Below are 15,613 nucleotides of genomic sequence, written 5' to 3' on the forward strand. Positions count from 1 at the left end.
AGTATATATAAAACTTTTTAAGAAGTTCATATACAGTACTTTTTATTTGTAGATCTCAAAGAACTGGGGGGAGAAAAAAGGAAGACTAAGGCTATCTACACTGCCACTTTCAGCGCTAAAACTTTTGTTGTTTAGGGGTGTGAAAAAACACCCCCCTGAACGATAAAAGTTTTATTGCCGAAAAGCACTGGTATAGACAGTGCTTTATCACCAGGAGAGCTCTCCCCCGGCGATAAAGCATGTCTACACTGCCCACGTCACTGCCCACTGCACACACCACTGTAACGGGGGTAGTGTAGGCATACGCTAATATAGCCCCCTTTTACAGATGGAGTAGGAGAGGCATGGAGAGGTGAAGTGGCTTGCCAAAGGGGACACAGTAAATTGTCAGACAAAAGGAGCTGAAATACAAGAAATGGCAAAGATGCAATCAAGGGGCTGATGTAGTATCTGAATCTACTTTTAATTCATTTTTTGTCAAGTTGATGGTGCCGCTTTAACGACAACAGTAGTGGAAGAGCCCATCTGTGCTTGATGCCCTGTGCCAAGAGAATATTTTAGTGGGGAACGTAGCAGGGCTAGGAAATCTTTTTTTTTGTTTTTTACCAGTTGCTGCGTTTACTTGAAACATTTGTAATTAGGTCTGGATCAGTTCAGAGTAATCTAGGAGCAGGGCCGGCTCTAACTTTTTTGCCACCCCAAAAAAAAAAAAAAAACCCACGCCATAACAAACCCCCCCCCCACCCGCGCCGCCCCACCGAACCAAAACCAAAACCAAACAAAAATACCCAGTGCCGCCCCGCCGAACCAAAACCAACCCTCCCGCACTGTCCCGCCGAACCAAAAACAAACAAAAAAAACCCACCGCCGCCCCGCCGAACCAAAAACACCCCCTCCCCCCCAAGTGTCGCCCCACCAAACCAAAAACAACTCTCGTTTTACAGAGGGGAACTGAGACAGAATGTAGTTGAAGTGCTTGCCCAAGGTCACAGAGAAAGTCTGTGGTAAAGACAGGAATTGAAGGTCTCTGGAGCCCCAGTATGGTGCTCCAAATCATTCTTCCCACTCTATAAAGTGCATATCATCAAGTTAACTGACAAATCCCCTACTTCCCTTGTGCAGACCAGTGATCTACACTGATGGAAAAATATATGTAAGTTTGTGGATAGCATAATTATTTTGTGCACCAGACATACACTGGTGGCAGAAGTAACATCCACATTCGCTCACAAGATTTCACAACAATGCCATAGATAGTCATGAGGCAATGTCACATTGCGCAGATACTATGAGGTAGTTCAACTATCAAGCCTTGTTACTGGTTGGCTATAGTGATACAATGCAAAACAGCATTGAGGTCCAAAGTGATAAACATCAGGGAACTGAATATAAACAAAGTTCAAGTAGGTGCATTGCACAAAAGAAAGCTTTTGAATCTTCCAAAAGCAGGTGTAAAAAGGACTCTCTACTCAGAAGAGATGATCCAAAAAGATCTATGTGTGGGTTCTGCAATATAAGCTAGCAGGGGGAACTAGTGCAGTATTACCATCTCTTTTTTTTTTAAAAAAAGCAAACCCCAAATGGTACATTACATCATTCAGTGCAACAGCATTTGCTAATAGAGAACTAAACTGAAAAGCCAAGGCACATCCTAGCTGAGTATTATACTCAACTCACAAAGTCAAGGAAAATGTATATTTACCTCTCAACTTAATACTTTGTACCACAGATCTATTAAGACGCATTGATATAAAGCTAACAAACATGTGAGAAGATGTTTACCAATTAGGTACCTAAATCTAATCAAGATTTGGTTGGGAAAAACAAGCTCAGTTGTAAAAGTAACCACTTATAGCTATAGGTAAAACTGAGAAATCTTGCTTCATGCTGTACATAATTTATTCAGACTTTCTTCTCAACGGTTTATGAACAATCAAAAGTCAGTTTACCTTTTTTTTAAATATATATATATAAATAAAAGGCCTCATCAAATCTGACAGCCCTAATATGCAACTCCAGGTGCTGTAAAATAACGTTAAATACAACAATGAAGTAGCATCATATCTAGAACTTTTCTGTGAAATAAACCTGTTCGATCTAAAATGTAGCACACTTGATTGTTTTATGGGTTGGGAAAAATGAAGTATATGTACATCACATGTGCCATTTTAAAAAATGACAGAAGTCTAAAAAAAAAAAAAAAAAAAGTTAGTGCTTCAAGATTGCAGTGAAAATACTTTGCAGCTAAAGTACTTTTTTCTCCCGAGAATTAAAATACCATTTTAGATATATTGTTTGCTCACCATATCATGGTAGATTAAATAGTAGCCTGTCTACATGATAAGTAAAAGCTCATAATACCCCATATCATATGTAAGGATATGAAATAAGAGAGTAAATTGTAGTGTAGTTACAATGAAAGATCTGCTACAATTGCATAGTGTTGACACAAATAACTACCACCATCATCACTGAAAGGTTTGCTGAACATACGAGGATATGTACTACCTCTACTAATTTATACCTATGTGCTTTAGACATTCTAAATTAAACAACTGGAAAACATTAAACAGATTTAAATGGCCTCAGGAATTCAACTTACGGGACCAGTGGAAACCAGATTTGCAATGAAGAGCTGTGTGACATCACATAGGCAAAACAGTCATTTTTACAAAACATCACGTCTGAGATCCATTGTGATGCTCTGCCATTGATTCTGTACAAGCAGCATCTTGACATTCATTAAGGAACAGTTAACTCAAAGCAGACCATGCAGGTGGGCAAATTATTAGCAGTATATTTTCATTTGTTAAGAGCAGACAATGTGTTCAGTTTTGACAGAGACACAAAATGGAGAGAGTCCCTGTCTCAACAAGCTTACAATCTAATAGAAAAAAAACAGCAAGATGGTGCTGTGAAGTCACAGTAAGGACTAACATAAGAGAGTTTTTTCCTTGTGTGCACACAATTCAGAAGGGGGAGGGGGAGGAATGGTTCAAAGAGGAATATGCGGTCCCTTCTAACCCTATGATTATTTTCACCCTTTCCACACCACAGAAGAAGATTTTTGCAAGAAATTAAAGCTTAACATGGGCAATTACACCTTAATTCCTCTGATAACAATGCTCATCATTTGCAATTGCCCCTTACGCCCAAGAATCTCAAAGGGATTAAAGCTAACATCAATTGTCTGCCATTAATTTTGTAATGAATATAGTGGTAACTGCCTATAATGAATCAATGTAATAAATGTTATACGTATTTTACTTATGTATAAACCAAAGTACAGAGAATTAAAATGGTTTGCCCTAGTCACATAGGTAAATCTTGCCACTGGTTCAGTGAGTCCAGTCCTCTGCTATAATCACAAGATAACACTGCCTGTCAACCCCAACTCTAATCTCATAACAATGTATTATGTTTAGTACGAAAAAAGAGTGAACACACAGGGATATGGACAAACTAATCCATGACCATATACATTTCACACCAAGAGAATTAAAGCAGCAATTCACCACACTTACTCTTCATGCGTTTGAATGGTCAGCATATATCATTTGATAATTATGCCTGAATGATCCTAGGAAATGGTTTAGTCAAAGATGTGGACCTCCAGGGATCATGGACATGTTTCACTAGTTCACTTCAGCACATTTTAGATATTGTTTCCAGGCTTGTTGTAACAGCTAATATTTAAAGACAACCCATCACTTGTCTTTATAGAACAAAAGAACGGCCAGACTGGGTCAGACCAAAGGTCCATCTAGCCCAGTATCCTGTCTTCTGACAGTGACCAATGCCAGGTACCCCAGAGGGAATGAACAGAACAGGTAACCACCAAGTGATCCATCCCCTGACACCCAGTCCCAGCTTTTGTCAAAGAGAGGCTAGGAATAGCATCCCTGCCCATCAGACATTAATGGACCTATCCGCCATGAATTTATCTAATTCTTTTTTGAACCCCGTTATAGTCTTGGCCTTCACAACATCGTCTGGCAAGGAGTTCCACAGGTTGACTAGGCATTGTGTGAAGAAATACTTCCTTTTGTTTGTTTTAAACCCACTGCCTATTAATTTCATTTGGTGACCCCATAATTCTTGTGTTATGAGAAGTAGTAAATAACACTTCCTTATTTACTTTCTCCACACCAGTCATTATTTTATAGACCTTTATCACATCCCCCCCTCAATCATCTCTTTTCCAAGCTGAAAAGTTACAGTCTTATTAATCTCTCCCCATATCCCTAATCATTTTTGTTGCCCTCTTCCAATTTCGATATCTCTTTTTGAGCAACTATATCTGCATGCAGTATTCTAGATGTGGGTGTACCATGGATTTATATAGAAAATATCATATTGCCTCTATCTACTATTAACTATCTTGAGTAGTTCTTAACTCTCTTGAGTAAGAACCAGAATTAGGATTTGATCCTTTAGGTCCTGTCATACCTTCCCAATAGGACTGAGAAGTAGGTGGATATTACTCGGTGTATTTATGGACTAACATAAAGGTGCACTGCCATAAACTGGTTGAAAGATTTCGACATGAATAATTTTGACAATTTTTTGGACCAAATTTAACTAAGGGGAAAAACTGTGAAAATATAGACAAAAATCGCAGTCTGTTTTTTGCCCAGCTCCACCTTCAACAATTATTAAGGCTACTATTATGTCGCAGAGGTCACAGAAGCTCTGACTTCCATTGTTCTCCATGACATTTTCTGCCCCTGGATTGGAGCTCCCAGCCAGCCCCTTCCTGCCCCAAAGCTCCCAGCCCCCGCACTGGTGGGGGCTGGGGGACCCCCCCCCCCAAGCTGATCAGCTGTGGCGAGCGGCTGGGGGACCCTGCAGCTCCCAGGCTTGGTGGGCAATGGGAGACCCCCCCCAAGAGTGCCTAGCCAGCCCAGGCGCGAGGGGACCCCGCAGCCGCCCAGCCTCGTGGGCAGAAGGACCCCGCAGTTCTGACTCCCCACAGCGGCAGGAGACCCCAGAGCTCCCACTGACTGCAGCAGTGGGGGACCCAAGAACCCCAGGAGCAGTGGGTGCTGAACCTGCCTCCTCATTTTGTCAGGGATATTTTTAGTGAAAGTCAGGGACAGGTCACAGGCTTCTGTGAATTTTTTATTGCTTGTGACCTGTCCCCGACTTTCACTAAAAATATCCCTGACAAAAACTTAGCCTTAATAATTATTTATACAGTGCTGTAAACATGCATGGTGTTTTTAAAAAGTAGAGCGGTGAGATCCCTTTCCCAAAGAGCTTTAAAACTACAAAAAACAAACACACAGGCTAACAGTTCAGATATAGGAGACTGAGAAAACAGCAATGGAGAGCAGGTTACTGTTGTACATAGTAGGTTGCCTCAGCACATAGCTGAGCTACATCCCATGCAGCCCTATCGCCCATCACTATCACGAGCCAATCAGATCCAGGGGTGACAAAATTCCAAAGTGTTGCTGCCCAAGATTGAGTCATGAAAGCCCTGGCTCAGGTAGCTGCTTCAACAGTAGCTGAAAGCTGGGGTTGCAGCAGCTGAAACTGCAGGCAGAGGGGGCGGGACAGCAGGAGGAGGTATGAGGTTGCTGAGGCCAAGGATGAAAATACCATAGCATCCCCTGCAGCCAGCCAGGAAGAAGAAAATCCAGCCCAGGATAAATACAGCCACCACAGTCACCAAAGGAAGGAGAGTTCAACCCAGTACAGGGGACTCAAGCCCTCCCGACTACAAACTCACTCAACAGGGGAGTCAAGACCACCAGCAAGATCCATTAGGTGACTTGACAGCCTAACTACAGCCAGTGCCTGAACCCTAGATCCCAATCTCCAGTGTAGTTAGGTGAAGAGCAATGTTTCTCTCACCACCATTTCATTCTAGTTTTGAGCATTGGGAGCCACTTTAAGCTATCTAATCGATAATGGGTGAAAGTCACCTACATGCTCAGGCAATGCCCAACGTGATTAGCATCTGTCCACCACCCTATTGGGAGAGCTTGGGAATGCACTGCCACCTATTCCACTCCCCTTCCCTGTCCGCAATTTGACCTTTGTGTTTACATACAATGCAAAAATTAGAGTAAGTACTAAACATTAAACTTCCACAGTCGCATCCAAGAACTAAGTTTGGATGTACTGCACTGGCGTAAGGAGGGAAGACTTGGATTCATTTCAGCTCCCTTTGGGGGGAGGGATAGCTCAGTGGTTTGAGCATTGGCCTGCTAAACGCAGGGTTGTGAGCTCAATCCTTGAGGGGGCCATTTAGGGATCTGGAGCAAAAATCTGTCTGGGGATTGGTCCTGCTTTGAGCAGGGGGTTGGACTAGATGACCTCCTGAGGTCCCTTCCAACCCTGATATTCTATGATTCTTCTGCTCACCCAATAACACCACCTGAATACTTAAATTTCTTTGATGGTGAAAACATTTCAAGTCGATAGACCAATCTTGTTTCAAAATACGATCTGGCAAACATGGGCTGAATAAACTAAGACTAAATTTAGGCTGTGAAATCATTAAATATCAGTTGCACTTCTTTAATGTAATATACTATATAGAAATGACATTGTCAATCACATTTTCATTTGTTCAAAGCAGAAATGCATGAATTTAAAGTTTTACCTTCTAACATGATTCACTTTATTAAAATCTTGTGATCCCAGGCTTTAATATCAAGTTGTATTTTTATTTTTTTAAGGGTACACATTCGCTATTAATTTGCCCACAGCTCAAACCACCTGTTAGAGCACAAGCACACTTCTCTGGTAAATAAGCGGCTGCCAAAATAGAAACAAACAAAAAACAAAACGAGACCCCAAAAAACCCTGCATATTGACAACCATGAGGCCCCTGTACACAGCCTTACCTCAGAATCATCCGTAGATTCTTCGTTAGACCTGATTTCCTGAAAGCGATAAAAAAAGCATGAAGAAGAAAATTTAACATATGTGCAGAGTAAATGATAATTACCTTACTTTTTTAATTCTACAAGCCTTTTTATTAGAGGCAAAAGGTCAATAGAGTTTCAAGCGATTCTGACTGTGTTACAGATGAATGATTATCTTTTCTGCTTTTCTTGTTTCTCCATACCCATTCTGTGTTTAGGACTTGTAATCTGGTGCCACACTGACAGTCAGTGGCACTGGTTGGCTGTGATGCTACTGTTGGCTACCCTAAAGCAGACAGCAACTAATACCACATCATTCCAGAAATGTGCATCATCTAAGGCTCTAAGCAATAGTCAGGTGCCTGTGAAAGGTTTTCCTTCACCAGCACCCGGCAATCAATCTTGCAAAGCAATATCTAGCATCTCGGCCCGCAGGACAGAACTGCATGCTCAAGTGATCCACAGGCCAACTTCTGTATTTAGCCACTATTCGGCCATTAATTCATTGGCTTATTTTGAACTGGTTAACTCTTTTAAACAGTTTCCCAGAGAATTCTAATGATGATGCATATTAATAACAACTCTTCCACTTATGCACAATTCAGACAGAGTGCCTTGCTCAAACCTTCCAAGAAACTGTGCCTTTAAAACATCTGCCTTTCAAGACAATGAATCTTACCATCCTACAAAAAAAGAGAAGAGCCTACTCTTGCTAATCTCTCACCTGTCCACTGGTGAAATCTGCTGATGCCATGCCTCCTCAAAGAGGTCAGCAAAATGAAGATTTACTTAACGTATTTATAGTTATCAATAGCAATAAAAGGTTACAACTAATATGCTGACAGTGAACGTAAGCATTTTAACAACAGCCCGTGATATAAATGAAGAACGAACAAAAGAGAAGAAGTATTTCAAATCTTATGAAGTAATATTTTGACAATAAGATATTTAGGTACAGCATTTCACAAGAGACAAAGTTACAGACAATGAGAAGAGAGATGAAGGAGAAAGAAAATCTAATTCTGATGATTACCAGTGTTTCATCTTTAGTTTGATGGTCACATTTATTTATTTTCGTGCTATAAAAATGTGCTTATTGTAACCTTTAAGCACATAGCAAATGCCTTCTCTGCACGATTGAAGATCACTATTAGTAACCAAGCAAAACAGCTTAGAGAGGGAGAAAAAGTCACATTTCCATTTACTGGTAGTGACTCCATACATGGCATTATCATGCTTACAGTCATCTGCCTTTCCAAGCTTTATTCACTACAGCCAGGCCCATCTCTAAAATATTGTCCTTAAATCGGATGCAACTGTTTATTCTCTGTTCAAGCCATGGCATGGGGAAGGGCAGAAACAATGTACTATAAAATGGGGGTAGAGGTGAAAAGGAGGGAGGAAAATCCTGACATTCCTTCAAGTGGAGGTTTGAAATATTTTTTGCCCATTGTCTAACTTCTCTTGGAAGTGGTACAGAAAGCTCAATCCAAGGAGCACAAATTCCAATCAAAGCATGTAGTGAAAGCATTTTGCAAGTTACAGTTAGTATCTTAGAAGAAATTAAAAGAAATTCCATTCAATAAAATATTTAAGTCCTAAAAATATAGAACTAAATTATGGTGACATGCAGAGCACTAAACAAGTGACATGAGCTGAAGCACTGTACAGCACAAGGTGCAACATAGAATTTATATTACACTTACAGTATGTTATTAGATTTAGAAATGGAGGGACTGCCTTTGTTTCATGCACAGCACTAAGCACATCATCAGTAATTAATAAGAGAAACTATATGAGATTCACAGTTCTGATATTCTCAGTATTCTCAAAAGATTTCCCTCTTTCAAGAACAGAACTTATAAACAAAGGAAGGTATATAGTATAACAACAATGAACGACTGTGACTATGAATGAGAGTAACTAGGGCCCCAGTCACATAAGCAGTTAGTTCCACATGGGCAGATCCCTGTGGCCTCATGGGGTCTCATTTCAGTCAATGAGGTTCCACAAAAGCCCAAAAACCCACCTGCACAGCATAGCTCCCAGGAGCTGGGCAAAAAAATACCAGGACATATTGTGCTACATCACAAAGGCCTGCAGAAGTTGACTCAAATCACTTATCTATGTAAATGCCATAAAAGAGATTTTACTTAGACAGGCACTCAGATACCATTGTGATGGATGCTATTAACAACCTAAACACATAGTACATACACAAGGGGGGAAAAGCCACACAAGCATATATTCTACATCCAGGGTGCAATATTATTTCTAAAATTTACAGCTCTGACAGTTTATTAAAGGAAATGCTGAGCAAAAATTAAAAAGGAAATCCTGGGGTTTGGGAAGCTAATGAACAGGCTCTGTATCACCAGCTAGGACATTGGTAGTGTTTTTGGGTGTTTAGAATTGACAGATACCCTGCTAACTCACTATGCAAGGGAGCTACTCTGAAAAGCTTTCTGCCTGACTTCTCCCATTCCCACAGGTAAAATTGGAATAGTAACCACAGTCATGACTACAATGGGGTTTTGTTGGGATGGGTTTTTTTAAATGTATGAACCAAGAGGATTATCCCGAATTCTATTTTTTATTTTTAAAATAGTCTCCTAACTGTGAACAGAAAATCCCTGATGAGTGACTAGTAGGTGACCAGAATCCCAAACAGTGACCTAATAACTATAATTGGCAGGCCTGTCACACGCTGGGATGGAAGGGGGGTGGGGAGGAATTAGCAGTGGTGGTGTATATTTCAGCCAATTGGCAGATGCTGGTTTTCAAGAAGCCTAAGAATGGAGAAATGATACACAGATGAGAAAACTGGGGAAATTTAAAAGAATTCCTAACCAGTATAGTTAATCTCTGATTTGGCAGGCTTGATAATGCATCTCACCAAATGCAGTCTTTCATCCACATTGTTGTGGGAGGGTTTTCCCTTTACACTACATGCCATCAACTGACTTTAGGCCCATAACTTAGATAGGCAGGGAAGGAGAATCACAAAACCTAAATTCCAATGAAAGTTCACCTGCATGCACACACTATTTATAGTTCCTCTCCAGTGTAGGGAAACCCAAACATAAATCACTGCATCTTCTACATGCGAAACTGACCATCAGCAAAAGTGAAAAGACCACTCTCATATGATAGTCCATAGGGAGAGAAATGCCAACAATTAAATTAGACTGTTTTAATAATCAAAAGGTGTTCATTATTAAAAAGTAAGGATTTTTAATATGATACTTTTATTTATCGACTGTGCTTTCATGGGGTGCAACAATTATGGATTTTAGTGACAGAGACAACGGAGAGAACACAAAGGGAAACTGCCTCGACCAACAAAATTCACAACATTGTAGAGGAGGTGTATATCTGATATGCAACCTTTAAATACCAACATTAGGACCAGCCTCCTTCAGAGAATTTAAATTTCTCCATAGTTAGGAGAAATCCTGGGAAAATAGTTCTCCTAAGCTTTATTATGCCCAACAAAAAGACACCAGTCACACTGCCCAATATACTGACAAAAAGCATGTGTGGCAGTGGAGAAGATATGGAAAAGAATTTTCTGAAGGCTTTAAACAAATTATATTTATAGCATATGAAACTGCTATACTTGGGCTGGGAAACTTTTTCTTAAATCTATTTTATTCTTGTCTCACGTACGGGAACCACCCAACCCCAAAGAATGTTCCATGGAGAGAGTCCTTTTGAGCTGAAAAGTACTATGTGTAACAGGTATATTAAAAGAAGGTCTAGAACAACCAAAATTTCAGCTGCCTCCCAGAGAATATCCTCCCCTCCCCCATACTCATTCCCCAGTTTCCAGAAGAGAATCTCTCCCCCAACCAATTCAGATGGACTCATTTCTTTCTTCCACCTCTGCATTCTTGATCTTCCTCTGAAGTGAAGCAGCCCGCATGCAACAAGCAGCTGTGTGCTCACACATGCTACCCTAACATTTATTACATCTGCCCCCAGATTCCAAAGATCCTGCCTTAAACCCTACCTGCCAGGGTTTATTGTAAAATATTACATTAAAACTAGGCCCCACTCCTGCCCACATTTAAATGTATAACTTTACACAGGAGTAATCCCACTGACTATACACTTAAATGTTGACAGGACTGGACGCTAAACATAGACTACTGCCTATTACACTATCTGAAAGACTATTACTGTAATGATTACCAGTTTTCCTTGAGTCACATACTACATTCTAAAACTGCTGCACACATAGAACTGCAGAATAAGGTTCTTCAGCCTCAATCGTGCCAGGAGCTCAGCACATGCTGACCCCTGGACTCACATCAAAGGGGCTTCGGGCATGTAGAGGGATTGAAACATTCAAATTGCCATTGTGGATGAGACCTGAAATCCATCTAGTCCAGAATCCCTGTCTACCACTACTAGATAATTCTAAAGTGCAATAGGCAGGCATGGGATAATCTGCCGCCTCCCCAGCCGATTAGGTTTCACCCTGATATCCAATAGTTAGAGACTGCCTTAAACTCTAAGGCATGAAGTTTAGCATTTCTTATCCCTCCCGCCCCGCAAAAAAGTTATCAATTAAGATACCTCTGTATATTCCTGTTATACATATAAATCCTTTATTGGACCTTGCTAAATTCTTGGATCTGCCAATACAGTGCATACACCGTATCAAGACCCTAATGACTATCAAAATTTTGTTTTGTCATTCGAAGATTTAACACACTTCCTTCTTTGCTCTCAGAATATAAAAGTTGCTTTAAAAAAAAAAAAAAAAAAAAAAAAAAACTTCTATACCATGGAATGACCACGAAAGAGATTAAATTTTGGACAAAATCTAAAGACAGGTTTCCCTGTACAATACAGTTCCCAAGAAGAGGATTTTCTCATATAGGGTAATATGACCAATTAGCTCCCTGGTGGTCTAGTGGTTAAGATTTGGCACTGCCACAGCCTGGGTTTGATTCCCAGTCAGGGAAAAGTGCCGTTACATCAAAAAACCTTAATTATTCAGGGTGGTTAAACACTGGAATAAATTGCCTAGGGAGGTTGTGGAATCTCCATCTCTGGAGATATTTAAGAGTAGGTTAGATAAATGTCTATCAGGGATGGTCTAGACAGTATTTGGTCCTGCCATGCGGGCAGGGGACTGGACTCAATGACCTCTCGAGGTCCCTTCCAGTCCTAGAATCTATGAAAAGTAATTTTAAACAAATTGTTGGTATATAATATTTAAGAATAGTTCCAACCCAGAAGTCACCAATAATCTTCTCTTTAAAATAATTTAAGAAACCGTAATATTCTCTCCTCATACTCAACAACTGATTGAGATTGATAACTGATTTGAAATATTACTAAAAACTTAAACTTTGACAAAATCATAGCCACCAAACTCAATCAATATGAATTTGATATAACTAATAAATGAGTGGTATTTAATATCCAATAGCTTTACAGAAGTCAAACTAGGGGGGTTGATGATTTCATGCTCATAAATTTGGGACTTTAAGCTATTTTTATGCATATGTGAAAATGAATGAGACTACAATATTGATTCTGAACCTTTGACAGAGATGAACAGGGTTTCAGCCTCAGCTTTAAATGCCCTCAGGACCACACTGTGCTGGCATCGTCAAAAGGAGTGGATACAGAATAGCCTGCAAAACTGTGCACTAACCCTACACCACTCTTCTAGCCACAAAGCCCACAAGTTCTGCTTCCCACAATTCCCAATTCTACTCCTGCTCCTCCCCTCCAATCCCCACCCCCTCCTGCTGCCTCTGCCCCCCTACAACCTCCCCACTCCTCCTGCTGCCTCTGCCCCCACAACCCTCCTCCCAATCTACACCCCCTCCCGCTGCCTCTCCCCCCACCCCACAACCCTCCCCACCGCCTCTGGCCCCCACAACCCTCCTCCCCCCTCCCCATACCTAATGCTACCTCCACCCCCCCACAACCCTCCCCACCTCTCCCGCTGCCTTCACCCCCCGAACCCTACCCCCAATCCCCAGCCCTCCCACTGCCTCTACTCCCCACAACTCTCCCCCAGCCCTGCCCCCTCCTGCTGCTGCCCTCCACAGCCCTCCCCCCAATCCCCGTCCCCTGCTGCTGCCCCCCCCCCCGAAGCCTCTCTCTTCCCCTTCATCGGCTAGAAAACGCAGTAGTTTCTCCACTCCCCTAGTTTAACTCCTCCGCGCGGAGCAAACACTGGGGCTCCCACTGTGCAGTTGTCAGTGCTCGCAACGCTGGCACAGCCTTTACCTTCTCCTCTGCTTCCGCCATGGTGCAGCCACCTGACAGTCATGTGAGAAGCCGCTGAAAGTCAGAGGGCGGTGGAGGCAGTTTGGGTAATGTAGTTTTTCTACTTCCTCTTCTGCTGCTGGGGTTGGGGTGACTGGGAAGGAGGGGGGAGGCCTCTGCACCTGTGCCTGCCTCACTGGTACACAGGCAATACCAGATTTTAGTGCAAATGTCTTCACTATCAGACAATAATAGTAAGCGACAGAGCACTGCTAGCCACAACCATCGAAAAATCAGGAATCAGGCCCCAAGAAATTATGAGATTGCCTTAAAAACGATGAGCGATTGGAACAATAATAAACCTGTTGTTATTTTGTTGTGGTTTTTAAACCTTTAGGGCGAACTTGGCATTTTCATGTTTTTCTCCTCAACCATGAGGGCTGGAAACTTCCTATTTTAAAATGAAAGCTTGAGATCCTGATGTATTGACATAATTTCAGAAGGTGGGGGTTTAAGAAAAACACCAATTAGGAGACTTAAAATATAATGAAGAGAGCAGGAATCCTGCCCAATTCAGCAGGGATTAAAAGTTGTTGCTATCTTAACAGAAGTTTAGTAGCCCCTAGATGAGATGAGTTTGACAAGTTACAGCTCCCATGTCACACACTCACCACCATGCTTTGCATTGGATTGCAAGTTCTTCAGGTCAGGGACCAATTCTTACTATGTGTTTGAACAGTGTCTAGCACACTGCGGCCCAGCTCTTAGTTGGTTTAACTATTGAGAGCTCCTAAAGCAGAGACCAAAATCGCCTTACTCCAGTGTTCCCAACTCCCATTATTTTTTTGCTAGTGATATGATTTTGGCTGTGCTAGAGGCCAGTAGGGAGAGAAGTGAAGCTCTCACTTTCTAGGAAATTTGAGCCCTGCCAGTGAGAAAGCTTCTCAGAGGGGGGTATCTACCCCACTTGCCCACTGCTTAGGGCAGAGCAACCAGTCAGAGCTGCTGTAGGAAGAGCACGCTCTCTTTCTCAGCAACCGCCTAACACCATTCTCACAAGAGGGGAAGGGGGAGCAAAAAGTCCAACAGATAAGTGTAGCTTTGCTGCTCTCTCTTTCCTCTCCCCACTTGTGAGCAATGGGGACAGTCCTTCTGATCTCCCCACTTCCTGTCTGCAATACCAGGCCACGGAAGGCACAATGGAGGGTGGTGAAGAGACCCTGGAGTTGACCTGCCCAAGCCTGGAAGGACTCAAGGGACCCTGCTGCAGCCCCCCTCAGTCCTGAGAGAGGGAAGTGAAGCACCCCCAGAAGAGCAGAGGTGAGGCTGAGGGGGTGAACTGAGGGTGCTGGGGCCTGGGTGGGACAGAACTGATGTAGGGGAGGTTGAACTAATGGTGCAGGGGCTAAGCTGAATGGGTGCAAGGGGAGATGGGCTGCACTAATTGGGGACAGAATAAATTTCTGAGCAGGGAACAGGCAGATGTCGGAGTGAGAGTACCTGCAGCAGAAGTCAAAATCACTTGACCAATAAAACCGGGTGAATGGGCAGCACTAATTGTCAACACACTAGGAAGGACAGAATATGTTCAAAAATCAAAAGACCAGAATATAATTTTTTTTAAAATCTCATGATTTTGGTGCCAATCTCATGATATTTTGGAGTCTCACTCATGATTTTTGATCTCTTGAAACAACCCAGCTTCTGCAAATTTAGAGCTGCTGTGAAGAAATATGGTGTCAGTTATCATTTTAGAGTTACTTTATACCTTCAGTTGGCAATGCAGGAGTCAAGATGTCTCTTCTGTACCTGTATATATTTAAATACATTTCTTCTCTAACTATAAAAGTTAAATGTCTATTTTATTTTATATTTAAAATAGTCGCCTCTTTGCAACTTCTAGGCTAAATGCATCTTAGAAAATACTCAAGGAGCTGACAGAGGAGATATCTGAGCCATTAGCAATTATCTTTGAAAAGTCATGGAAGATGGGAGACATTCCAGAAGACTGGAAAAGGGCAAATGTAGTGCCCATCTATAAAAAGAGAAATAAGGACAACCTAGGAAATTACAGACCAGTCAGCTTAACTTCTGTACCCAGAAAGATAATGGAGCAAATTATTAAGCAATCAATTGCAAACACCTAGAAGATAATAAGGTGATAAATAACAGTCAGCATGGTATTGTCCAGAACAAATTGTGTCAAACCAACCTGACAGCTTTCTTTGACAGGGTAACAAGCCTTTGTGGATAGGGGGGAAGCAGTAGATGTGGTATATTTTGACTTTAGCAAGGTTTTTGATACTGTCTCGCATGACCTTCTCAGAAACAAACTACAGAAATACAACCTAAATGGAGCTACTATATGGTGCATAACCGGTTGGAAAATTGTTCCCAGACAGTAGTTATCAGTGGTTCACAGTCATGCTGGAAGGGCATAACGAGTGGGGTCCCGCAGGGATCGGTTCTGGGTCCGGTTCTGTTCCAATATCTTCATCAAT

The 15,613-nt window shown here is 41.8% G+C and overlaps 1 protein-coding gene across 1 annotated transcript in view; it reads right to left on the bottom strand.

Moving 5' to 3' along the window:
* Positions 1-13,169, bottom strand: part of VPS41 (VPS41 subunit of HOPS complex) — a gene marked incomplete in the record, with an annotated part of 141,700 nt that extends 128,531 nt beyond the window's left edge. The window contains 2 exon segments of the mRNA XM_034761231.1: positions 6,858-6,896; positions 13,134-13,169. Of these exon segments, the coding sequence (XP_034617122.1) occupies positions 6,858-6,896; positions 13,134-13,154 (60 nt within the window).
* Positions 13,170-15,613: the final 2,444 nt, after the last annotated feature.

This window comes from Trachemys scripta, chromosome 2 (genome assembly GCF_013100865.1).
Source record: "Trachemys scripta elegans isolate TJP31775 chromosome 2, CAS_Tse_1.0, whole genome shotgun sequence".
NCBI lineage: Eukaryota > Metazoa > Chordata > Testudines > Emydidae > Trachemys > Trachemys scripta.